Here is a 27,303-nt window from a genome sequence, read left to right on the forward strand (position 1 = left end):
TCCTAAATATGAACTTGATTTATGTGGTTTCCATTTTTCAAGGAATGTCGATAGACTCTAACTAATCATTGCATTTACATGTGTAGTATGTTTAGTCACGCATCATTGAGACAATTTTTAATATTTGATTGAACTTCTAGTTTAAGATTCCACATCTTTAACCCATTTAACGATATTTATTGAATGGGAAACATACGCATGTATTATTGGATTTGGTTTATGCGGTTTCCACTTTTAAAGGTAGGTTGAAACATCAATCAAAATCTAATCATTGTGTTCATATCACATGTGTAGCATGTTTAGTCGCGAATCATGAACATGATTTTTAACGTATGAGTAAAAACTTTTAGTTGTATTTTCTTCATCTTTAATCCATTTGGCGTTGTTCATTGAATAGGAAACATAATTCTAAATATGCTCTTTTAGTTGCACCTTTCATATCTTTAATTCATTTGGCATTATTCATTGAATGAAACGTAATTTTAAATATGTGTTATTGTATTTACTTACACGATTTTCATTTTTCAAGGGATGCTGAACGTCAATCAAAATCTAACCAATCATTACATTCACGTCATACGCATAACATGTTTAGCCACAAATCATGGACTTAATTTTTAAAAGTATGGATAAAAGCTTGTAGTTGTACCTTCCACATCTTTAACCCATTTGACGTTATTTATTGTATTGGTAACTTAATTATAAATATGCATAATGAATTTGGTTTATGCAATTTCCACTTTTCGAGGTATGTTGAATGTCAATCAAATTTTAACTAATCGATGTATTCACATGTGTAGTGTGTTTAGTCATAAATCATGGACATGATTTCTAATGTATGAGTAAAAATTTCTAGTTATACCTTTCACATCTTTAATCCATTTGACATTATATATTGGAAGGGAAACATAATTTTAAATATGCATGTTGGATTTGATTTATGTAGTTTTCACTTCTTTAAGCATGTTGAATGTCTATTAAACTCTAACTAATCATTACGGTCACATGTGTAACATATTTAACCACGCATCATGGGCATGATTTTAACAATAAAAGCTTCTAGTTATACTTTCAACATCTTTAACTCATTTAACATTATTTATTTGATGAAAAACATAATTCTAAATATGCATGCATTATTGGATGGTTTATGTGCTTTTCACTTTTTGACAAACACATTGAACATCAACCAAACTCTAATTAATCATTACATTCACATGTATAGCGTATTTAGCCACGCATCATGGACATGATTTTTAACATCCGAGTTAAAGCTTTTTAATTGTAACTTACGCATCTTTAACTCATTTTGACGTTATTTATTGGATGAAAAACATAATTCAAAATATGTATATATTATTAAATTGTTTACTCATTTTATGTTATGAGAGACATGTTGAATGTCAAATAAATTTTAATTAATCATTACATTCACATGTATAACGTGTTTAGTCACGCATTTTGGAGATGATTTTTAATATTTAAAAAAAAAATAGTTATAACTTCTATATATTTATTATTTATTGAATAAGAAACATCGTTTTAAACATCCATGTATTATTGGATGGTTTATACATTTCTACTTTTGAAACACAATAATTAAACTTTAAACAATTATTACATTTACCTTTTTTCAGTCACATATTATAGACATAATTCTTTAATTAAAAATTAGGATTTAATTTTTAATATAAACATAAAATCTCAATAAAAATATTATTTTATTCTTAAATAAATGAACACACCTGATAAGACGAGTTATAGATTCAATTATGCAATAATACATGAAATATTAGACTAAGTACTTTCAAATTATGTATCCAAATCACATCACGTTAAACACAACTATAATAATTTTTTTTATATATTATCTTATGTAAAAAAAAAATTAAAAAAAAAACTGAAAAGAGGGTGTTATGTGGCACACAAATGTAGAGTAAGTAGCACGTGTCGTTTACCTTCCAAAAGAAATCGTGTGGTTTCCATATAATGGGGGCTAGATTGAGACGTTTCTTATAGTCACCACACTTACGCGGGTTTAAAGGAAGACTACAAACTACAGTCTTTTCGGGTAAACGCGTGTGGAAAACTGTGCAGTCTTGGTTCACTCATTCTCACGTATGATCTAAATCCAGAGCCACAACCCATTCTAAGATGAAAATTCCCTCATTTGTGGACATACATAATTGTTATTTAAGCTATTCGCATGGAATTTTAAATGTGTTTGATTTTGAGAAAAAGAGTTGCAAAATATCAATATAATTTCACTTCTCAACGTAGGAACAATGTACCGAAATAATTTTTTTTTGAGTTTAATTGCTACCATTTTTGTGATAGTGTAAAATTTCTAGCTGAAAGAAAAAAAATTGATTTTAATTGCTATAATTTGTAAAACTGATAGTGTAAAATTTTTAGCTGTGAGTTTGTTACACTTCGAATTTAAATATAAAGTAAAATTTAGGATTAAGGGTGAAATGTGAAGTAAAATTTAAGGTTTAGGATTTAGTGGTTAATTAAAATATATAAATGAGAAACACTTATCTATTTAATATTTTAAAATTTTAAGTTATCATTATGATTTAAAATTTATGGTATATTAGATGATGAATTTTTCTCATTTATATATTATTTAACTAATGTAAAATTTTACTTTATGCTTAAACTTTAAATTACAAATTTTTCTTTCTCAGATAGTAAATATTGATGAACAATTTTTTTTCATGAAAATCAACTCTAAATTTTCGTGCATTTATCCTAATTTATATTCCAACAGTTTATCATTATCTAAAATCTAAATTATACATTTTTTAAAATCCACTTTATGTTTTTTTTTATAAATCTAAATTTCCATTTTTTATTTTATTTTTGCTTTTTACTTTATGTTTTTGAAAAAAATTGATTTTGACATGTTATTAATTAAATAATAATATTCTTAAATATAATTTTAACACAGTATCATAATGTATATTGTGAATAATTTATTATTTTAAAAATAAAAATAAGTAACTCTTATGTCCTTTTTATCTTATATTATTTTCAATAAATAAAATAAAAAAATTAACTATCATATATTAAATACAAACAGTTATTTTGTGTGAAAGTTTTTAATGACATTTTTTTAATGAGATAATTTTTAGAGATTTTTTTTAACTTTTTATTAATTTTAATTTTTATTTATTATAATTATTTTGAACTAATTTTGATATTTTAAAAATAAATTATCTATCATAAATTTAAAATAAAATTTATACTTAAAAATATTTATTTATATACAATTAAAATATAATTTATATTAATATTTATTTTTATATATAATTTTTATAAATTTTAATTATATATAACTATTGGGATCAAAATACTCTATATCTCTATATTTGTTTAATGGTATTAAAAATTATTAATATTTATTAAATTAATTGATATTGTACCTAATTTTTAATTTTAAAATCTTAAATTTGAAAAAATAAAATTAAAAAATTATATGCATGAAAACAGAAAATTGTTTTTATATATAAATCCAGACAACCAATTAACCTGTATGAACATGTTAAAATACTGGAATGAATAAAGTTAATTTTTTTTTTAAATAAAGCAAGAAGATAATTTACTTACAAATAATTAAAAGCAATAAAAAAAAGATCCCATCCGAATCAGAAGTAATTTATGGTTGACATCACAATTGAGAACAAATGGCGCTGAGGCTTCGTACTCTGGTCGGTCCAAGCCATTTGAGGAAACCTAGGTCGAAATTGAGGATCAGAAGTTGTGCTGTTAATGTTAGAATGGCTTTCACTGCAATTTCCAAAGTCATTGATTCTCATCTCCACGTGTGGGCTTCACCTCAAGAGGTAACACTCCTTCACATTTCCCTCCTTTCTTCTTTATCCATACCTCAAACCTTTATTTATTGTTAATATCATTATTATTACTGCTAGTAGTTGCAACTAATCATATTATTACTTAGGCTAAAATCAAATTTTGGTATCTCCTTTTAATTCTTGGTTTTATAAATTTAATAATTTTCACTTACTCTTAAATTATCTTTATTAGTCAAATTGTTAGTTTTGGCTGACATGTATTACAATTTGGCGGTGTCACCAAGTGGACAAGATTAGTGTAATAAACTGATGGAAGAACCAATTTGATTTAATAGAATAAAGTGAAAGTTTTGAACCAAACTGAGATAAAAAGAAATTCAAAAAGAGACCAAGGTTCTATTTTAGTCTGTTACTTATCAAATAATGTAATAACATAGAAAATGATAGAAGGAGAGTGTTGTTAGCAATGCTCGTGTTTATTTTACATGAAAAATACTTAATAATTACTGAAGTTCGTACATATTTGTTGACCATGAAATTTACTTCAATTCACTAAAAGTAAAAAAAATTCTCTGCATAATCCTATGCAGAAGCTTGTATGCAACATAATGATTTTGTATTATATTCATGACTATATAGTTTGTTATCTTTTTGTTAGTTTGTTCACATAGTAAGTATTATCCTCTCTTTTTTGTGGGTGAAAGTGAAGGCTGGAAATTTCCCTTATTCTCCTGGACAAGAACCTACTTTACCTGGAAATGCCGATTTTTTGCTCCAGGTATGCATTTAGTTATTTTATCTCTCTATCCATGTTTACTCATGGGTCAATAACTTAGTAATAATTAATAGTTTTTGAATATTTGTGTAAACAGTGTGTAGAGGCCTTATTCTTGTATTTCCTGCAAATATTGACTCATTCATTTAGAATGTGATGCGGTCTCCCTATCTGCCGTTTCTCACAAATTCTAATGGGTTGAGGTTAATTACATGGAAAGTGATTGTGATTGGATATCGCGTTTGTGTATATATCATCGATGCTCAATGCTGATGCAGTGATGCTCAATTTTTTCAGTGTATGGAGGAGGCAGGAGTAGATGGTGCACTCATTGTGCAGCCAATTAATCACAAATTTGATCATAGTTATGTCACAAGGTTTGTTCAAAATTCTTGGAAAATTAAACTATGTAAACTGTGGACCATCCGACCATATGAAATTTCATAAACCCAGAATCTAATGATTTAAAAGCCCGATCTGTTAAGTTTGTCTATTTAGTCATGTATGAAATTCTTGTTTTTGTACTAAATGTGGTTAGAGATTCATATGGTTTCTCTAAATATAAAGGAGGTTGATGCACTTAATTTTTTTGATGTGAATAAATAATTGATGCTCATTGCGTGTATCAATGTTTTATTTCTTAATATGGAAAAATAAAGATAAGGTTAACATGAGCTTTCTCTGGGCTGTGATGACCACATTTTGATTCTATCAGTGTTTCTGATTTGCTCGAAATGGGAAAAAGACTGCATTTTGTGTGGCATGGAGGAAAAGTTTTATTTGTAGTAACTTTCTAGAAAGTAGTTTTGGATTTTGTTTGTATACAAAGTAGAAGCATTTTTTTGAGAGTTTTTCTACTGAAAATAAAGAGTAGTTTTTGATTAAAAAAAAAAAAAAAACTCTCGTGCTTCTAAGCTTGTATCCAAACAGGCTCTGACAATACAATGACTGATAATTTAGGAAAGTCTAATCCCAAAGTCCTGACAAATAGGATTTCTTCTCATTGGATCTCCAAATACTAATCCAATATATCCATAACAATGGCTTGATACTGACCATCATTCCATCATTTTCTATTCTATTTGCTTCATTGCTTGAAGAAAGGAGCCCTCCTAATTTATTCGTGCATGTGTGTTTCCACATGCATGTGAAAATATTAAGGAGCCTTGTTAGTAAAATACGTTTTTCTCCCATTTGTCAATTTGTTCATTGGGCAGTGTTTTGAAGAAATACCCATCCAAATTTGTTGGTTGTTGCCTTGCTAATCCAGCTGATGATGGAAATGGGCTTAAGCAGTTTGAAGATCTTGTTTTGAAGGTTTAATGGATTATTTCTTTTTATCAAGATAGCTTATTTTTATTAGAAAGCAATTGAATTTTTCTTTTTGTCTTAGGATGGTTATCGTGCTGTTCGATTCAACCCATATTTGTGGCCATCCGGGGAAAAGGTAGGTAACTCCTCTTCTTTCCCACGTGTCTGTCTGCTCATGATTTAGGTTGAAAACATAACTGAGTCATTCTTTTTTTCCCTTACTCTTCTATATCACTTTTATTAGTGAAGAAGGTAGGAACCAATAAGGAAGTCTTCCTTCACCCAAATGTGCATTGAATACTCAGTGGTGATTATTATTTCAACTTCCTAGGAATTTTCTTGTGAATAAGGGCAGATACAAGGATATCAAGCAAGGAAATACCCTTATGTTTGTTTTTAGCCGACCTTTAGAAGAAAATCACAGATATATTGTGGACAAATCTATGAATGATTAAAACAGGATATCCAAAGAAAAGGCGATAAATATGTTTAGCAAGAAACAAAGATGTGAATAATATTGGATTTTAGCAAAACTTTTGTTATAAGGGATGTTCCTTTCTAGTTTATTCTTTTTAAAGCTTAAATTTGACTCACTTTCAAGAAATAAGAGTGTCATACATACCATTGTAATATGTTAACTTGTAGTAAATATGGTCTTTCACTTTTAGTAAAAGATTAGAACTGCTTTATAAAAAGGTGGCATCATATGTTTCACTAATAGCGTACAGCTTTTTACATTATATGATCAAAATTAAGGTTTCAGGCAGAGTTCAATGGCATCATTTTACCATGTAGCCTATCTCATCTAATGGAAGAAGGCTTTGTTATGTTGTTGTTTATTGTATCAAAATTGTCTCTTTTTTTTTTTTTTCTGGGTTATATTTGAATGAACTCATTGCAGATGACAAATAAAGTTGGGAAGGCAATTTTCCAAAGGGCTGGAGAACTCAATGTGCCAGTGGGCTTCATGTGTATGAAGGTATGTTTATTGATTTCCTTGTATTGTAATATGTAAATTATCTTAGTTTGCTATCTTAGAAGAACCATCTTATAAAGCTTCTTCCCCTCCTATTAATACAATTTTAGTTTGCTATAACATTCCTACTTGTGGCCCTTCTATACAGCTGTTGGGACACTTTTTTTATGTGAAGTAGGGAAATTAAGAATGACTGGGTTGACTAATTTCAGGGGCTTGACATGCATATTTCTGAAATTGAGCAATTATGCACAGAATTTCCATCAACAGTTGTAGTGCTTGATCACTTGAGCTTTTGCAAACCACCATTGTAAGCCATATTATATTTATAATGATTGTCTCAAAGGCCCTGGCATATCCCCTTATATGAATATTGTGTTGCAGAAATGATGAGGAAGGTCTTGTCTTTTCTCAACTTTTAAATCTATCTAGATTCCCACAGGTAAGTGTTTGATTCTTTCCGTATGAGAAAAACTTGAAGGAAGAAAAGCATGCATAAAGTTTTCTTTAATTGCAATTTTGCTGTGCTGCAGAAAGCCTTGAGAGAAGCACAAATTTGTAGCTCTTGCATATGCTTATTCTTTTTTTGCTAATATCAGAGTATCTGAAGTATTCTCTTGTCAATTATCTGAGAAAATGATAAAAAAGTAAATTTACAAAATATTAAACATGAGATATGGATATGACTAACGGGTTTAATGGTCATGCATCTCAACCAATAAAAAGTCATAATTTGAAGTAATTGTTGTAAAAGTCAGAAAACTCATCATAATAATGGTTTGTAATTGGATAACAGGTAAAACTGTTTTACATTGTTGGTGCATAGTTTTTTTCTCTTTAACTAACTAAATTTGTTTAACCTTCTGAAGTCCCTTATTAAAATAATTATTAGTTTGTTTTCTTTTTTCCGTAATTAGTGAAACCTCCATAGTAATACCAAGTTTGAAAATTTGACAGGTACATGTGAAATTTAGTGCCCTTTTCAGAGTGTCAAGAGTGCAGTTTCCTTATCTGGACCTGTCTCCTCTCTTATCCCAAGTTGTCTCTCACTTTGGTGCTAATCGTGTAATGTGGGGCAGGTAACTTTCCAATCACACGTGTTCAGCTGAAATAGTAATCAACTTTGTTAGGAAACAGTAGAACAGGGAAAGGAAGAGATAAGAGAATCTTGTCCATAAACAACCAAATTAACTTTTTCTTTTTCCCAATCACTCTGTTACAGCGATTTTCCATTTGTTGTTGCTGAATGTGGTTACAAAGGAGCCAAAGATGCAGTGCATCTTATTGCCAATGAGATCTCTTTGCCTTCATCAGATTTAGAGTGGATCATGGGAAAAACAGCTAAACAACTCTTCCAAAACCAATTGACTCCAGTCAAGAATTGAAACCGGGGGTGCTCTTTGAGTTGTATAAAATGTTTTTAGCTGTTGAATGCAAATTACAATTGTGACAGCATTGAAGATGTTTTTTAACTTTCTTACTGAGCTCTTCTGTTTTTGGTAACACATACATAAAAGAACAGTTTTTTGCCATTGTGCATATGTATATATAAGCACAAGTTTTTTTTAAAGATAAAATAAAATCTCAGGGAAAAGAAAACAATAAATGAATAAGAATGTGGAGTAGAATCAAAATACAAGGTGTAAATTTTTTTGTCTTCTCTTGAAGTGGGGGATGGTTTGGTTCTTTTTGTGTGAACTGTGAAGTAAATCATTTGTTGTTGATAATTTAGTTGTCGAATCACAGTTTCTTGCTCTGGTTCAACTGTGTACAACTTGACTGCAATCAATCAATTTACCTGAAAGCCTTAACATATAATTCAGAGAGGTAGTCAGGTAGATAATAGGTGGAACTTTATTGTTGTTCATCAAGACAATTATAAAATTGCAATGTCCTTTTTATGCAAGACACTTTGGGTACATATACGTGTTTTTATAGAACTTAATCTTATCTTGATTAAAATCTCAAATAGCACCATAAATCTATTGTTCTATCTCAGCTTTAACTTGGGAGTACGTAGATCTAGGACAGGACAAGTGTATCAAGTTGAAGAGATAAAGATTCTCTAAATCTTTATGTAAGAGATGAGTTAAAAAAAAATTAAGAGATAAAGAGTATGGGAAAAGACACTAGTACATAACTTTTTGTCCTATTGTGACTGTGCAATTTCAATTTTTCTTCGAGTGTTAAGCCTCATGTCGTCAATTTTCAATTTACCCATGATTTATTGTTTCAATACTAACATGACTTAATCCACTTGGTTTATTTATTATGCATAAAAATTATGCTTATATGATATTAATACATGTGATTAAGAAGGGTTCATATTTTTTTGTTAGTTCTTTCAATACTAACATGACTTAATCCACTTGGTTTATTTATTATGCATAAAAATTATGTTTATATGATATTAATACATGTGATTAAGAAGGGTTCATATTTTTTTGTTAGTTCTAAATAAATAGGTTAAATTACAATTTTGATTTCTCTATTAATCTTATAATAGTGGATTTGAGTCTAACTCAACCTTAATAGTGAATGAGCTTAACAAAGTAAGGATTGCTTTCCACTTATATACTATTTAATTACCTAATCTTTAGTCGATGTGGATCTTGAATTTTTTTCAATAATTATTGTTAATTTGATATTCATCCATCATTAAATTTTGATATTGTTCGATAATTTTTCATCACTTAAATGACGTGATATATAAGGATAAAAAACTTAATAATTAATAGATATTAATTTGACAAAAGGATCAAAATTCTATATTTTTAAAATTAGAAAATTTTAATATATTTATTTTAAAATAGAGTCAAAAATTACGAATTGATAAAAATAAAGGTTAAAAATGTAATTTAGTCAAACAAATATTATAATGTTATAATATTATAAAATACAATAAATTATTACTTACATTTTTAATATTATATGTGTTAATTATAACCTAGTAAATTATGATGATTTTTTCCTAATACGTGCAAAATATGAAAAAAAAGAAAAAAAAGAAAGAAAAAAAAGGTAGTAGGTAGGTACTGGGTTGTAGGAGTTAGATGGGAAATATGGGTACCTAACATGAGATTCATAATTTGTTATTCTTTTTTTTTTGTTCGTCCCTGAAATATCCACCACCGACAGCAGTGACTAATCTCCTCGTTACGGTGGAGGCACCTCAAAGAGTGGGATAGCTGGTCCCAAGATTTAACGCGGCTGCATACACAAGGCAGGATTCGAACCCCTGATTTTGCTTAAGCGTGGATCAACCCCTACCGTCATAATTTATTACTCTGCTTTTAGTTTCATAATTTCCAATTTTGCGCATTGAATCACAAGTGGTGGTGCTGCTGTTACAGTTAGAATGGCCTTTACCTTCAGTCAAACCCTTTAACCCTCCAAAGTCATTTGTAATTACAGAAGTTCTTAAACATTTTTTTTTTTACTTTTCCATTTACTTCATGACTCAACATATGGTCAAGTCTAAAACAAATTTAAAGTGAGATTTTAAAAATAATAATAATGATATTTAAAAAAATTAGAATAAATTTTTAAAAAATTATTATATTTGTATATCTTTTAAATATAAGTTATTTAGAATTAATTCTTTTAAAAAATTATATAAATATTAATACATTTTTTTTAAAATGCCTAAAGCAAAAGCCTTGTAAATCTCATGATTAGCTCTATTTACTCCAATTCATCAAAACTTTGTTATCTAATCCTATGCAGAAGTTTATGTTAAGAGGTGGCCATATATATTAGTCTATACAAATGAAGGACAACCTTCAGTTTTTTTTTTTTTTTTATAATAATTTTAGCAAGTCCTAATCCATATTCTAATATAATATTCACGCGAAATATTTAGTTTTAAAATATGTTTAAATCACATGTTAATTAATAATATAACTAAAATAGTGTATGTAAATATAAAGTAATATTTATGAACTATTTTTTTAGAGATTGAATGAGGTAGAAACTCATTCAAAGAACTTAGAAAGAGATATTATAAAAGTTACAAACTTATGTTCAATTAAATAATTACCTTATATTTAGTTAAGTTCAACATTTGATATGTTTTTTAAGTTTGACTTGCTAGGACATAAGAAAATAAGTAGGAAGATAATATGGGTCAATTTAGTTTATTTAAATCTATCCTACCATCATTTGATTAAAAATAAGTTTGATTGAATTGATCTATCAAGTAAAAAGAGGTTGGATGTCCTAACTCACCTCACTTAAAAATATAGTTAAAAATTATATATTTATTTTAAGTATTTCTTTTAACATATTTCTTTTTTAATATCTAAAGTACTCATAAATTAGTGTACTTAAATAATAAAATAAAATTTTAATTATAATATATTTAGTTTAATTTATTGTAATCAAATTTTAAAGTTGCTACATAATAAAATAGATATATAATTATAATGATAATAATTATTCCAACAAATTTATTTCACCAAAAAATCTAAAATTATATATAATAAAATAAATCAAATTACTTAAACTTAACATTAAAAATTGGAAAACATATTAAAAAATATACGTGATTCAGTGGGTGCACAAATTAGGCAGAGTGGGTCAAGCAGGCTACAGTGCATAACTCAACTCATTAATTTTTTAGCAGACCAATAGGTTGACTCGTGGATCGAAACCGATTTTGTTATCTCTAAAAATAGGGTAGGAACAAAAAAAAAAATGAATGAATAGAAATTTTATAAATATAATAGTCTTAACTATATTAAACATATCAATTAATAATTAATATCTATCATTAGAAAAAACTATGATTGGACATTTTGTCATTTATAATCAATGTTACATAATATTATCTATGAACTTATATATAATTTTATACAAATAAAAGAAAGTGGTTAATACAATTAATTTTTACAGTTTCATATAAAATAGACGATACATTTATTAACATATTTTTAATCACAATTATTATAAAATAGTATTCTCATTTATTATCTTAAAAATATTAAATAAAGTTAATTTGATTAAAATTTACTTATATTTAAAGAAAAATTTTAAAACATTTTTTTTCTTATAAGTATTATCGACATGGATATAAATGCATGACAATTTTAACTTTTTTTAGTTTTATGGTATATAATATTCTTTTTCGGAAATAATCTTGTTTAGGACAAATACTGTGAACACTTCTCCTATAGTAAAGTCAAATCTTGATTCAGATTCACCAATAAAAACTTAAAAGAAAAATAATATTTTCCTTGTTGTCCAACCATTTCTATTAGAGAAATTTTACGTGAGTACCAGAACAGTTATTTTATTTTTATTTTAATTTTTATAATTACTTATTTTATTTTTATTTTAATTTAATATTTAATAAATTATCTGTATCTTTATTTTTATATTTTTTAATTTATATTTTAATATAGCATCTATTATAATTAAAAAGTTTAATATTAATATTTTGTTAATATATTTTAATTTTTCTTTGATGATATGTTTTAGTTTTTCTTTAATGATAACTTTTTAAATTTATAGTATAAATTAATTTTTCAATTATATTATTATTTTTATTATTTTAATATTTTTATAATATTATTATAATTTTTTGTTTTTAATTTTTTAATTTGATCACATATAAATAAAATTTGTTATGAAAATTGACCTTTTAATTATTTTATTTTAAATTAATCTTTTTGATTGATTTATTTTATATAAATTCTTAATTTAAAATTTATGTTATTTTAAATTTATTTTTTAAAATTTATTTATTCATATAATATGATATACTAAAACTTTTCAATTTTTATGGGTACAGTTCCCTATAAAATTTATTTATAAATTAGCCTTCATAAGAAAAAGAAACTTTGACAAGAGTCACACTCATAACTCATAAGTCTAAACTAAAGTCTTAACCACCGGAGTCAAAGACACCGCCATGACCGCCGCCTGGATCCTCGCCAGCGTCGCTAACCACAGCCACAAGAAGAGCCCCCTGGTGGCCCTTTTGGTACTCCTCTCCGGCGTTGCCTTGGTGGCCGGAAGGTGCTCGTCGGTGCATTATAACATTCGTAAGTTTGGCTTACATTGATGCAAAAGCAAGCTTAATTAACTAAACTCATCCAAAACTCACTTTGGGACTTAACTAATATTTCTATGTACTATTATTTTTTTAATTAGATAACAACTACTCCATGCTAATGGCTTCTGCATATGATAATGTAACATACTTACACTAGCAATAGCATAATCACCATAACTGCATTTTTTTGGTTCACAGTTGAAATTTGAAATTAACATTTGATGATCTCATGATCTTTGTAGTAAACATGTCGATGTTTGGTTAACAAATTAACAAGGAAAGTTTGCTTTTTTATTGGGTCTACTCTAGACTCTAGAAATGTGCGATTCTCCCAAACCCTATTGCCAACTTGTCATTACTGAAAGCTAAAGACTAGTTCCCAAGGTACTGAGATTTATTAAGGAGTTAATCTCTCTCAACAAATGCTTTTCTATACATATCAAAGATCGACCTTTGATCACATTCTTAAGAGACAAGGCCATTTACCAATCATGCGATGACCTCTCCCAACAAATGGTTTATTTGCATTGTTTGTTATTCTCATTTTAGAGGAGCAGAAGAAAGAAAAATCAACTCATAGGCTAAAAAGCAATAAATCTGTACTTCGATAATCAGGGGGATTGATTGTACAAAACAAATCGCCTAACTATAGTTATAACATATCTTATCTTTAGTTTCTCTAAACATATATCATTATATATTGGAGTCAATCAATGATTGACCGACTCTCCTGCACGATTTGATATCCAACAATTATTTTCACCTTGTTGATTAAGATTATTTTCTCCTTAACATGTGCAAAATCCATTGTTGATGTATAAAAACAAAGTAGGTGCTTACTGGGTACTCTGCTTTTTGTTTCATTGGACGTTGAATCAAGTGGTGTTGTTGTGTTACAGATAACTTGGCCTTCCCCTGCAATCAAACCCTTTCAACCTCCAAAGTTGTTGACTCCCATCTCCATATCTGGGCTTCTCCTCAAGAGGTATCCTATTGATTGCTTCCCATTTAGCTCTATTATTGTTTATTCCTAAGCTCAATTCTTTATCATAGACACCACTTTGTAATTAAAAAAATTCTTATACATTTCTTGACTATTAAATTTATTCTTCAAAACTGTCCTGCATAATGCTATGCAGAATCTTCTATGCAAAATAAAGAGTTTGTATTAAGTTCATAACTTTATATTTTTGGTATCTTTTCATATGGTTGTCCATATAGCATGCATTATCCTTTTTTTTTTTTTTTTTTAAATGAAGGCTGGTGAATTCCCTTATGCTCCAGGACATAAGCCTACTTTACAAGGAAATATTGATTTTTTGCTCCAGGTATGGATTTAGTTAATTATCTATCAACCCATGGTTACCTTTCAGTCAACAAGATAGGAATCATATATTTATTTTTCAATATTTTTTCCCATTATTATTGTATATTTATTTGAACAGTTTGAAGACACCTTATTCATGTATTTCCTGCAAATTTTGACCCATTCATATAGAATTTGATGCAGCCTCCATTGTCTGTTTGAGGTTAATTACATAGAAGCTGATTCTGATTGGATTTTTATTTGTCAACACATCGTTGATCTTGTTACTCATTTTTTTCTTCCATAGAATATGGAGGAGGCAGGAGTAGATGGCGCTCTCATTGTGCAGCCAATAAATCATAAATTTGATCATAGATATGTCACAAGGTAGGTTTGACATTTATTTATTCCCCCCCCCCCCCCACTCCACAATTTTATGCAAGAACTCAGTGATTTAGTGATTTTATTGCTTTCATAGAATACTGAGATTGCAGTTGGTGGTGAATGGTAATGCTAGTTATGATCGGATATTGAACTTTACATAAAAGTGGGAAAATATCGCTCTTGTAATTGTAGAAAAGGTCTCCAAAATTGTTAGAAAAATAAATTATAAATCATTTTTGCTGACTGCTGACGTATGCTTCATCTGATTATATGCTAAATATTAGCTGCACAATGAGTTGGATGGTCACTAAACAAGTGGAGGAATTTTTATAGTCATTACATCTTTCATGTAATGGGTTCTTTAAATTTCTTGTGTCATTATATGGTATTACATATGTCAATTTGTTCTTTGGACAGGGCGTTGAAGAAATACCCGACTAAATTTGTTGGTTGTTGCCTTGCTAATCCAGCTGATGATGGAAGTGGACTTAAACAGTTTGAAGATCTTGTTATAAAGGTTTAATGGATAAATTCTTTTATCAGGATAGCTTCTGTTTTTTTTAGAATGAAATTGAAGTTTTGTGTTTTCTGTTAGGATGGTTATCGTGCTGTTCGATTCAACCCAGAATTGTGGCCCTCTGGGGAAAAGGTAGGCAACACCATTTCTTTTTAACATATCTGTCTATTCATGGTATAAGTTGAAGGGATACAATTGAGTCATTCTCGTTTTCCCTTACTCTTCTATAATATTTTGATTAGTCAAGTAAGCAGTAGTTAATAAGATATGCGCTGAATATTCTGTGGTGATTGTATCACGGATCCACCAGATAGTTTACAGGACTGGCTTAGTTGTAGAGCAGTAAGATTGACATTTGCTTCCTACTTTCATAGGAACTTTCTAATGGATCAATAAGGGCAGATTGAAGGATACAAAAACACAGATAAAGACATGTCAACATAATGAAAACAGGATATCCAAAAACCTAGGTTATCAATATGTTTAGCAAGAAACACAAGATGTGAATAGTAATCTGAAATTAGGCAAAACTTTGTTGTAAGGTCTGTTTCTTTCTATTTTTTTAATGTTTAAATTTGCCTAACCATTAGCAGAGCTTTTTATACTATGATGAAACAAAAAGTGTCACGTCAACGTAAGCTTGAAGTGAAAATGGTTTTTCATTTTCATTAAAAGATTTGACCTGTTTTTTAAAATAGGTGGTCCCTTGTATGTTTCACTATTAGTTTACAACTTTTACATTGTATTGGATCAATATTAAGGTTTCAGACAAAATACAATGGCATCATTTCATCCATGTCACCTACATCCCCTTAGAGGGAAAGGACTTTTATGTTGTAGATGTTTATTGAATAATTTTTGTTTGTTGGGTTATATTTGAAATGATCTCATTGCAGATGACAAATAAAGTTGGGAAGGCAATTTTCAAAAGGGCCGGAGAACTCAATGTTGCTGTGGGCTTCTTGTGTACGAAGGTGTTTTTTTATTTCCTTGCATATATATGAAAGAAATATCTTCCCCTCCCACTAATACAACCTTAGGTTGCCAGAATATTTCTACTTGTGGCCTGTGGTATCACTGATACAATTCAATGCAGTTGAGGGACATTTTTTTTTATATGTATGAAGTTAATGAAATTAAGAATTAATGAGTTGAATGATTGCAGGGGCTTGGTCTATATATTTCTGAAATTGAGCAGTTGTGCACAGAATTTCCTTCAACAGTTGTATTGCTGGATCACTTGGCCTACTGTAAACCACCATTGTAAGCTATATTGTAATCATTGTTTCAAAGGCAAAGAAATGTGTTTTTATATGAATAGTGTATTGCAGAAATGAAGAGGAAGCTCTTACCTTTTCCAAGTTTTTGAATCTATCAAGATTCCCACAAGTAAGTGCCTGATTCTTTCTTCCTGAGTGGAGCTTCAAGGAAATAAAACATGCTTAAATGTTTTTATTAGTTATTTAGTTGCATATTTTCTTTTTATCAGTTTATTGTTCTCAATCCACTATAGATTATATCCGAGTAGTGGATAATGATTCCTTGAATCCTTTTAACTTCAAAATATTTGTTTGACAGGTATATGTTAAATTTAGTGCCCTTTTCAGAGAGTCAAGAGAGAAGTTTCCTTTTCTGGATTTGTCTCCTGTCTTGTCCCAAGTTGTCTCTAGATTTGGTGCTAACCGTGTTATGTGGGGCAGGTAACTTCCCATCATAAATGTTTTCAACTAATATAGAACAGAACTTTGTGGGGAAACAGCAGAATGAGGATGAGGGGTGAGAGAACTTTATTCAAAACAATCATATTAACTTCCTTGAATCATGTTGTGGCAGTGATTTTCCACATGTTGTTCCTGAATGTGGTTACAAGGGAGCCAAAGAAGCTGTACATCTTATCGCAGACAAAATCTCTTTGCCCTCTTCTGATTTAGAGTGGATCATGGGGAAAACAGTCACAAAACTCTTCCCAAACAAACGGACTGCTTCTAGGCAAGGTTGTTCTTGAGAGTGGAAATTGTCTCTCAGATGTTGTATCCTTGTATTGAAAATTATATGTTGAATGTAAGATGTACAATTGTGTCTGCATTGATGGCATTTGTTACTCATTAGGTACTTCTCGTTGAACGGGATTTTATTGTTATTTGTTCTACTTAATCAAAGGGCAAAACAAACCTTTGTATGGACAATAAGCAATTTGACTTTGTTACATTCTTCGACATATGAAAGCAATTGAAAAGCTCAAATTGTATCATTAAATTGGATCTCTATCATTACAGAGAAAGATTCGTAACTAATAAGAGGTAATGGAGTTTCAAAAACTTATCAGAAATCCACTTCATTGGATAGTATCAAGGCAAAAATGAACTGCATTGACCACAATGAAAATAACTTCTAGAACAAAACTAATTACACGGGTAAAGAGAAAAAGAAGCCAAAATCACAAAGATGGAGGAATCCTTTTGAGCAGTGGCACAATTCAGAATCCGATGAAGCCATTTCTAGGGTCAGATTGTCTATTTTTGGCACCACCATTTCTCTTTTTCTTCTTCCTCAGCTTCTCACAAGCAAATGCTCTCTCCAGGTGTTCCACTCTTTGTATGAGAGAGGTTAGAAGCCTTGTTTGTATCTCATTCCTCTGAAACAATTGTGCCATCATCTCCATCATCTTCTCATTGTCCTCCACCATCTTCTCCAACAACTCCCTCTTATCTTTTCCTTCATCTCTTCCACCCTCACAATCCCCTTCCTCGTCTTTCACCAAACAATTCTCCCCAACCATGGCTTCAATTTCCTCACCTTCACAATCCTCCTCATTTCTCAAACCTTCAATTTCCTCACCTTCACAATCCTCCTCATTTCTCAAACCTTCAATTCCCTCACCTTCCTCACAGTCCTTTTCCTCAACCAAACTTGATCCAAAGCCAAGGCATTCTTCCTCCATGCACATACCCTCTTCCTCCTCTTTCTCCTTATCTACCTCCTGATTCTTCTCGGCTTCCTCATCCTTCAGACAATTCTCTTCTCCCACACACTCACCCTCTTTCTCAGAATCAATCACACCAATTTGATCAACCATTTCTTGAAGGGCAATAGCTTTTTTGATGAGAGACTTTCTGCACTCCCTGAGGCCAGGATAGTGCAAAACCCTAACAGAATCCAACTTGAGAAGCAAGTTCATGATGGTTTCAACCACCCTCACCCTCTCTCTCTGTTCCCTCCTCAACACTTCCACGCTAATCTCCCTCTCGATCCGCTCCAACTCCACCCTCATGCCACTTATCTTCCTCATGGTGTTCCTCACAAGGAACCCTCTCACCACCTTCTGAATCTTTGTTGCAGAACCGGTTCTTGTGCTCTCTGAGGACACGAAGTGAACCGGAATCGTAACCACCTTAGAGGGTGCTTTGTAATTGTTGTAACCAGGCTGAGTCATGCCCCAACGGGTTCTGTGCAATGGAGTGCTCTTCATCTGCATCATTTTCTTGGGTCGTGTTAGGATTCGAAATGATTAAGGTTTCTGTTTCTGTTTCTGTTTTTGTTTTGTTCGTGAGGATTAAGGTAACAGGCGAGGAGATTTATAACGGAGACGTGGAAGGCATGAAAGTTCGAGAAGCTTCGGGAGAAGAATTACCGAATTCCTTACGTGGCATGAGTTATGGTCTTTTTCTAGAGAACTGTCGATTTTTCAGGTATATTCGCGCTGTTTCTAATGGAAGAATCCAGAAAGATTTTCTGTATTCTACCACGTCACATTTTATTACACATTCAGAGGTACTGTTTAATTAAAATTAATGCACGTGATTTTTGTTAGCTGAATGAATGGCAAAGAAAAAAAGATCACTGTACTATGTGGCCCAAACATAATGTGAGGCCCAACATATACCAATAGTTTTCGGATGGGCTGGCTAGGTTTAGCCCCACAAGTTTTTAAGAAGAAAAAAAATTGGGCCATCTTACTTTAGGCCATATTACTCATTTAATCATTTTCATAAATAAAATATTAAAAAATAATAATAACGTGAGAAGTGAGAACCCTTTTAACCTGCATATATTTCCTCAAATCAATAATAATAAAATGAAAATGATTGTGTAATTGGAAGGGAAATGCAAAGGAGAAGTTGTCAAATTTGTTATCTCCTACTATTTGAGAAATTCTTCCTCATCTGTTATGAAATAGAAATGATTTCTGGTGTTATTTTATCATCCCTATTTGTTAGATAGATTTTAAAAAAGAAACCATTTATAAAACTGAAATTGAAGCATGGGCATTACTACTTAAAAAGGCATATTTTCTTACTAGTAGCTTGATTGAAGATGAAAGTGGTCTAAAATAAAAGGAGAAAAAAGTTGAAAGGTGTGAGTGTTGTGGTGATGAGTTTGTGTGATTTCCAATGCATATTCCAAAACGACAATTAATGGAAAAGTGTATGGTTCCGCCGCCTGATTCTGCATGCGGTTGGTTGAAGAAGAGAGGCTCAAACCACGCCTTCATTCTCTGCACTCTGCTCTTCTCAACACCAACTGCCACTTTGTCACTGCTTTAGGAGAACACTTCTCCTCCCCCTCTATGCTATTCCTATTCCTCCACTCTACTACTCTATACTTACATATTCTACTTTTCTTTAACTTAATCACAAATTACATTATGTCTAGTTTTATATTCTTGTTTTCAATCATTAATTATTAAGTATCGACTCTTATATAATAAATAATTAAAAAAATCATACTAATTAATGATATGTAATTAGCTGTGTTTATATATTGTCGGGGCATAACTATTAAATTCTAACTCATTTTGCCATACAAGAAATAAGAAAAATGGACTATGTCAAGACAATGTAAAGTAATATCATACTGTTATCTAATTACAAGTACTATACATGTTTAACTTATTACATTTTATAATACATAATTAAATGGTTTGCTAACAATAATTTTTAATCCATGAACAATATACAAGTTTAAACAATCATTAAACACACTACAAAAGTTTCATTTATGCAATAACTCACATAAATAAGAGATAAAAAAAATAGTATGAAATAAAATGGTTGATGTGATAAAAAGATCATTAGAAAAAAAAAGTAAATGGTTTCATTTGCATGTAACTTAAATCTTTAATAATTTTTACCAGTGTGTGTCCCGTACCACAACTCTGCACAGAGTATACATGCTGGTTAAATCACGCTTGCATGCTTACACATTTGTTTCTATCTCTTCATCCAGAAAAAGAAATTACACCTCAGATCCTATTCTAGTACTACATTGGTTTATTTTGTTTACTTTAGCGGCAAACAGTAAAGTAAGCCTGTTACTACGTGTAGGGTGATGTATAATAATAATAATAATAGTGAAAGCATATGCATGCTGCATGCATGAACATGATGGTGATAAAACGAAGTGGGATGAAGGAAGCAAAAGCATGTTTGACTCTGAAGGTACTACGTGGATCATATTTGGGATTTTGGCAACGCAGAATAATGTCAGAAAGAAGCAAAAAGGGTCGACAACAAGGACGCACACCTCCTAATTCACTTTTCCCACAAAAAGCTCTGCTTCTTCTGTCCCTAACCTTAGATACAAATCTTCTTCTCATGTCTTTTTTTTAGATTGTTACTACATACTCCTATATTTGTTGAATTTCATAAATATACAAAATATAAAACAAAACAGCCTGCAATGATACTTTCATAATATGAAAAAGGACAAAAGCTAAAGGTGACAATGGCATAAACAGATAAGGATGTGAAAAACTATAATAATTTTTTTTTCCACTATGTCTTGTTAATTTATTCTTGAGGATAAATTATATTTGTCTATTATTTATACAAAAATAATACAACAAAAATTGGACAATTAAGGAGATGGAAAAGAGAGAGTGTAATACATGGAGAGACAAAGAGGAAGCTAGCAACCTTTTAAATATATTCTTTAATTTTTTATTATTAAATAACCAAATAAATTATAATTTTCTTGAGCATTACATAATATTTAACAAGTATATTCTGATTTTATAATTTTTAATAAATTTTGAAGATTGTTAATATTAGTGTAAAGATAACACTTTAGGAAATATAATAATGTAAAGGTATAGTATTATTTCATTCTATAAATAGTATAATTGGCAAAGAATTTTTGACAAATTCCAATTATATATATTATAAGAGTGTTTCTTTGTTTGTTTGAATATTTTTTGTTTGAGCTACTTTTACTTTCTTGGGTCATACTCAATCTTGGACAAACATCCATGCGGCTCAAGTTGCTCAGAAATGTGCCTCTAATCACTGAGCTACGTATATGTTCTTTCATTTCACTGTGTGACCAGTAAAACACAGAGAACTTTTAACAATATTTTAAAAAAAATATTATCTAATTCTGATAAATGTGTTAATAATTTATTTTGTATTATATTATCAAATATTTTTAATAACATTATATTTTTATATAATTAAATAACATTTTTTAAAATTTTATTAAAATAGTAATTTTATAACATTTTAATGATATTATTAAGTTTTTGTTAACTTCAACAAATGATAATTAATTTTAATAATTATAATTTATACCTTCTAAACTCTTGTAAGTTTTTTAAGTAAAGGTTAAAGACATTTTTAATTAATCACCACTAATTATATATTAAATATCAAAATTTATTTATCTTAAATATATTTATATAATTATAAATATTTTTTATATGTTTTATTTATTTGATGTGAGATTTTAATTATAAAAAATAATTAAATATAAGAAAAATATATTTTTTTTGTAATTTTTTTACTCGATATAAAACTTTGATTTTAATATAGTAATTAAAAAGAATAATATTGAGTTATAAAATTACTATTTATCTATAGAAATATTTTTAAAAAAATTATAAAATAACTTATGTGACATTTTCTTATTTGATATAAAATTTTAATTTTAAAAATAATTAAAAATATATACTAATATTAAAATTAAAAATATTATTTTATTTATATATATTATAAAATAATATATTTATTTAATATATGGTGACATATAAATAAGAAAATATTTTAAAAAAATTAAAATGTATCAGTGGACAAACGTGCATGCATTGCATTGCATTATATTTCCCTCCTCGAGTAACCAAGCATTACGGCTACGATGTCATATAAATCACAGCACAGTAAGCAGACACATCAGACAGCACTCCCTCTGAATCAGAGACACGCCCTGCGACGGCAACAGACAACAACAAACAAACCACCCCTCATCTTCACTTTAATTCTTCCCTATAAAACCATCCCTTCCCTTCCCTCACCACACAAACACATTCAACTCACAACACATTCCTTCAACTAGCTCATACAAACCAACACTACATGTTTCAAGAGAAGAAGAGAATGCACTACCAAGTGGAGGCTGCAGCTGCATGGAGCTACTACATGAGGGTTCGGAGCATGGAAGAGGATCAAATGGAGAGGGTGGCGAGGCTGGCTTCTCAGAGTGCTGTGGTGATTTTCAGTGTGAGTAGCTGCTGCATGTGCCATGCAATGAAGAGGCTCTTCTGTGGCATGGGAGTTAACCCTACTGTTCATGAGCTCGACCATGACCCTAAAGGCAAAGACATGGAGACTGCACTCATGAGGCTTCTTGGCAATGGATCAATCAACTCCACTGCAGTTCCTGTGGTCTTCATTGGAGGGAAGCTTGTTGGATCCATGGATAGGGTTTTGGCCTTTCACATTGGTGGCACCCTTGTTCCACTTCTCAAACAAGCTGGTGCTTTGTGGCTTTGAAATAAAAATAAGAGACATTGCTGCTCTTGTCTCCGGAATCCAACATGTTATCCTTATACATGAGAATTATGATACTAGCTTGCATGCGAAGAAACTAGAAAATTAGTAGGAAAAATAAAGTTTAAGGCCTTTCAATTCTAACCACCAGTTTTATCTGTTGTAAGGATCTCACAATTAGTTCCCAAGTGGAAGAAAGAAACTGATTTCTCTCCATTTTTCTTTTGCTTATGTGATTTGTCGTTTCGTTATTGTGCTTTGTAGTTTGTATAAAGAAGCACATGTATTATGGAAATGAAACAAGAACTTCTGGTGAAACATTTTCCTTAATTTTCACTTCTGATATAGTACTGTCTTGGTATAAATGTAAGCTCGTCTAACATCCATTTTAAGACAATATTACATATATTAACATAAAAAAATATGTCAGGTATAATATATATTGATATATGTCTATACATAATTTTAGTATTAATTTTGTATGTTAATATAGTCTATACTCACTCTTTTTAATGATATATCAATATATATTGTAGTTATTATATGGGTAAAAGTAATTTTTAGTGATATATATAATGTTATTATTGAGTGTGTGTCACTGTATGATAATTTTGTTGTAGTGATTTTTAATCTTTAAAAAAATTAATAACGTTTTATTATATATGATGAGACTAGTCAAGTACTTTGTCATATAGGACCACCAAATAATTTCTCTCCTAGGAAAGCTGACTGATGAAAGAGATGAAAGTACTTCAAGGTTTTGGAATTTTTTCTTGCGAGACTGGTTGATGTTTGAGAGGAGTGAAACTGGTTGATGTTTGAGAGGAGTGAAACTGCGGTTACCTTTACCTTTGCTATAAGTTTATGAAAACGATATAAAGTCCTTTATAATCCGACATCATTAATCAGTGAATGAGTAATTATAACCAATATATGTTTTAGTCTTTCTATCTAAGATGTTCACCGTTATATTTTAATATTTTTTAATAATATTTTCTTACTTATATTTATTAAAATGTTATTATATATTAAATAAATAAATTATTTTATAATTTTAAAAAAATATTATTATAATAGAGTAATATTTTTTGTTTGTTTTAATATTAATTTTTGAAATTATTTTTAAAACTAAAATCTCATATAGAATATAAAAAAGTTACAAGTTATTTTGTAATATTTTTCTGAAAAATGTTACTATAAATGAGTAATATTTTTTGTCTTAACATTATCCTTTTTAATTGTTTTTAAAATAAAAATTTCATATTAAGTAAAAAAGTTACATAAGAAATATATTTCTCATCTTTAATTATTTTTTTAATTAAAATCTCATATCAAGTAAATGAATGATTCATAAAGAATATATATATTTATATAATTATGATAAATAAATTTTGATATTTTATATAAACATTCTCTTAAAGAACCTATAAGAATTTAGGAAATATAAAATATAACAATTAATAATAATATTTATATTAAAACTAATTATTATTTTATAAAGTTAACAAAAAATTTAGTAAAATCATTAAAATGTTACAAAAATATCACTTTGATAACATTTAAAAAATATTATTTAATTATGTAAAAATATTATTAAAAATCTTTAACAACATAAATTATATACAACATTTAATATATTATAAAAGTACATTAATAATTTTTATATAAGATTAGATAACATGCTAAAAACTGTGTTGTAGTAGTTGCACTTGGTCGTTGCCAGTGAGACTTAAACTGGTAGCCAGTTTGCATTAATGTCCCATAATTTCTGTTGACACCTTAGTGGTGATTGAAAGGATACACACATTTGAAGGGAGTCACACATCTTTATGAGGTAGAAATTACAATTGCAGGGAACAAAGTTTGTTGTTTCTCACTATATTCAAGTCTTGCTTTGGTACAAAACAGCATGTACTACAGTAGTAGTAATAAAATCCAATTCATGACACCTGCATAAGCATGTATTTCTCGTCCTTTTGGATAAGATTAGCATGTAGTGTCTGTTCTTAGGTTTATTATCCTAAGGCTGACATAATATTAAATTAATTTTTATAGGGCCTAGCACCCCCTACCAATTCTAGTTCAAAAAGAGAAATAGGCTGTGTCTAATATATTATTTTAAACAATTTTTTTTAATTGAACGAAATTTATTAGAAATTATACTTATTTTTGGTTTCCAAACACATTGACATTGATTTGTTTATGTACCTTTTCCCATGAGCCACTAATTTTTTATGCTGTTGAAGTTTCGGGGGCCAATGCATCAGAATCTCAACTCGATATACTTGTCACCTAGTCACCATGTCGTGTCTTCAGAGCACGCATAATTTTTGGAGGGAGGTTAAAGAATTAATGAATGTGAAACATAAGTCTGTATTATTCATATTGATATTAAAAAGATGAGGAGAGTTTCAAACGATATCGGTGTAATTTTGACTAAGTATTACACTGTTCAATAATTTTAAATTAAATGTAAATTTTGTAAATCTAACCGTTATATTAAAAATTCATATCATTTTATATGTGTATATCAAATTTTGTTAAAATTAAACATAAGTGTTCATAATTTAGTATATTTTAAAATAAATATATTACGTCAATTTTGTTTTATAAGAATGAAGTATCAAATCATCTTGGATTAATATAAAATTTTGTATATATGATCTAAGAGTAAATAACTTTCAATCTAACGGTTGGATTTACAAAATTCATATTTAATTTAAAGTTATTGAGCGGTGTAACACTTAATAAAAGTTATATCGGTATTAAGTGTTACACCGGTGTCGTTTGAACCCTCTTCTAAAAAGATTATATATACCGTATTTTATTTAAAGATATATATTAATTTTATAATTGATATTCTAAATATTTATGAGAGATATTATAGGCATTAAACATATAATTCATAATTACATGAAGATATGATTGAGATATAGGTGATATGTTGTTAAGATACAACAGTCAATTATCTTAATACTTTCCCTCAAATTGAAATATGATGATTCTAAATGTCCAACTTGCAAAGAAGGAATTAAAATTATTGTTTTCCAATAGCCTTGATGAAAATATCTACAAGTTGTATGTTGGTACGAACATGAAAGGCAACAATATTACTTAATTGAATGTGATCTCAAACAAAATGGTAATTAATCTCAATATGCTTTGTGTGTTCATGAAAAAACAAGATTCACAATAACGTGGAGAGCTATATGTGTGAAAACCCTCCAACACCCCCCCCCCCCCCCCCAACAACAAGAAAAGGTATTTTATTTGATATTCAAAAATGATATTCATGAAGGCTTAAGTCCAAAACAGATAATATTTCTCCATTGTAAAGATATGTGTATATGTGTTTGTGTGAAAACCTCTAGTAACCCATAACAAGTGGTATCAAAAAGGATATCCATTATAAAGCTATGTATGTGTGTGTGTGAAAACCTCCAACACCCCATAACAAATGGTATCAAAGAGGATGGATGTGTGTTAAGCAAAACTTAGGATTTATTGGTACGAAGTATTTTGTGTGATATCTAAAAATAATTAAAATCATAAAGGCTTAAACCCAAAATGGATAATATCTTTTCATTACAGAGATATGTGTGTGTGTGTGTGAAAATCCTCCAACACCCCCACAATAAGAAAAAGTCTTCTGTGTGATATCCAAAAGTGATATCCGTTAAAGCTTAAGTCTAAAACGGATAATATCTCTCTATTGTGAAGATGTGTGTGTGTGTGTGTGTGAAAACCCTCCAGTACCCCATAACAAATGGTATCAAAGAATATGGACGTAAGTTAATCAAAACTTATGTGTGAAAACCCTCTGACCCCCCATAACAAGAAGAGGTAAGAGGTCTTCTATACGATATCCAAAAGTGATATTCGTGAAAGCTTAAATTCAAAGCAAATAATATCTTTTTATTGTAAAGATATGTGTCTGTGTGTGTGAAAACCTCTAGTATCCCATAACAAGTAATATAAAAAAAGATGGACGTAATTTAAGTAAAGCAAAACTTAGGATTTATTGGTAAGAAATTATTTCTATAATATTCAAAAATAAAATCGTAAGAGTTTAAATTCAAAGCAAATAATATTTTTTCATTATGGAGATATGGGTGTGTTTGTGTGAAAACTAAGGATGGCAAAGTGGGTCGTGGCCCGCGGGCTGGCCCGTTGACTCGCCAATTCGGGCCCATCATTTCAACCCATCAGGTCTGTCCCGCCGGGCCAAATAGCGGGCCGACCCGCCACAACCTGTCGGCATATGTTTTTTTTTAATTTAATTATTTTTATGTTTATTTTATTTTGATATAGAAGATGAGGATGAAGATGATCAAGAAAAAAAGTAGAGACAACTTCTTCCAAGAGAGCTTCTAATATTCTTAAAATAAAAATTCAAAGTTA

The 27,303-nt window shown here is 29.5% G+C and overlaps 3 protein-coding genes and 1 pseudogene across 3 annotated transcripts; all 4 read left to right on the forward strand.

Moving 5' to 3' along the window:
* Nucleotides 1-3,645: 3,645 nt before the first annotated feature.
* LOC109812417 (uncharacterized) lies at nt 3,646-8,412 on the forward strand. The gene is made up of 10 exons (XM_020376376.3): nt 3,646-3,848; nt 4,528-4,596; nt 4,891-4,970; nt 5,811-5,910; nt 5,987-6,040; nt 6,806-6,883; nt 7,093-7,190; nt 7,265-7,322; nt 7,838-7,959; nt 8,103-8,412. The coding sequence occupies exons 1-10, from the start codon at nt 3,690-3,692 to the stop codon at nt 8,263-8,265; spliced, it is 981 nt and encodes a 326-aa protein (XP_020231965.1). The 5' UTR covers nt 3,646-3,689; the 3' UTR covers nt 8,266-8,412.
* A 4,305-nt stretch (nt 8,413-12,717) lies between these two features.
* On the forward strand, nt 12,718-17,398 carry LOC109812413 (uncharacterized). Its single transcript, XM_020376373.3, has 11 exons — nt 12,718-12,924; nt 13,835-13,920; nt 14,195-14,263; nt 14,549-14,628; nt 15,043-15,142; nt 15,221-15,274; nt 16,039-16,116; nt 16,308-16,405; nt 16,474-16,531; nt 16,721-16,842; nt 16,976-17,398. Exons 1-11 carry the CDS (start codon nt 12,792-12,794, stop codon nt 17,145-17,147), a joined length of 1,050 nt encoding a protein of 349 aa, XP_020231962.1. The 5' UTR covers nt 12,718-12,791; the 3' UTR covers nt 17,148-17,398.
* Nucleotides 17,399-22,338: 4,940 nt separating this feature from the next.
* LOC109812387 (glutaredoxin-C1) lies at nt 22,339-23,317 on the forward strand. Its single transcript, XM_020376335.3, has one exon. It carries the CDS (start codon nt 22,489-22,491, stop codon nt 22,903-22,905), a length of 417 nt encoding a protein of 138 aa, XP_020231924.1. The 5' UTR covers nt 22,339-22,488; the 3' UTR covers nt 22,906-23,317.
* A 1,548-nt stretch (nt 23,318-24,865) lies between these two features.
* On the forward strand, nt 24,866-24,972 carry LOC114916776 (uncharacterized; annotated as a pseudogene).
* The last annotated feature ends 2,331 nt before the right edge of the window (nt 24,973-27,303 follow it).

Source organism: Cajanus cajan, chromosome 4, assembly GCF_000230855.2.
Source record: "Cajanus cajan strain Asha chromosome 4, NIPB_CcT2T_4, whole genome shotgun sequence".
In the NCBI taxonomy this organism is placed as follows: Eukaryota; Viridiplantae; Streptophyta; class Magnoliopsida; order Fabales; family Fabaceae; genus Cajanus; species Cajanus cajan.

Excerpts from the sequence above, each read along its gene's own strand:
- LOC109812417 (XM_020376376.3), top strand. The coding sequence starts at position 3,690 with ATGGCGCTGAGGCTTCGTACTCTGGTCGGTCCAAGCCATTTGAGGAAA. Across the intron at positions 6,884-7,092 it reads TGGGCTTCATGTGTATGAAG|GGGCTTGACATGCATATTTC; the intron begins GTATGTTTATTG and ends GACTAATTTCAG. Across the intron at positions 7,191-7,264 it reads AGCTTTTGCAAACCACCATT|AAATGATGAGGAAGGTCTTG; the intron begins GTAAGCCATATT and ends ATTGTGTTGCAG.
- LOC109812413 (XM_020376373.3), top strand. The coding sequence starts at position 12,792 with ATGACCGCCGCCTGGATCCTCGCCAGCGTCGCTAACCACAGCCACAAG. Across the intron at positions 12,925-13,834 it reads GTCGGTGCATTATAACATTC|ATAACTTGGCCTTCCCCTGC; the intron begins GTAAGTTTGGCT and ends GTTGTGTTACAG. Across the intron at positions 16,406-16,473 it reads GCCTACTGTAAACCACCATT|AAATGAAGAGGAAGCTCTTA; the intron begins GTAAGCTATATT and ends AGTGTATTGCAG.
- LOC109812387 (XM_020376335.3), top strand. The coding sequence starts at position 22,489 with ATGTTTCAAGAGAAGAAGAGAATGCACTACCAAGTGGAGGCTGCAGCT.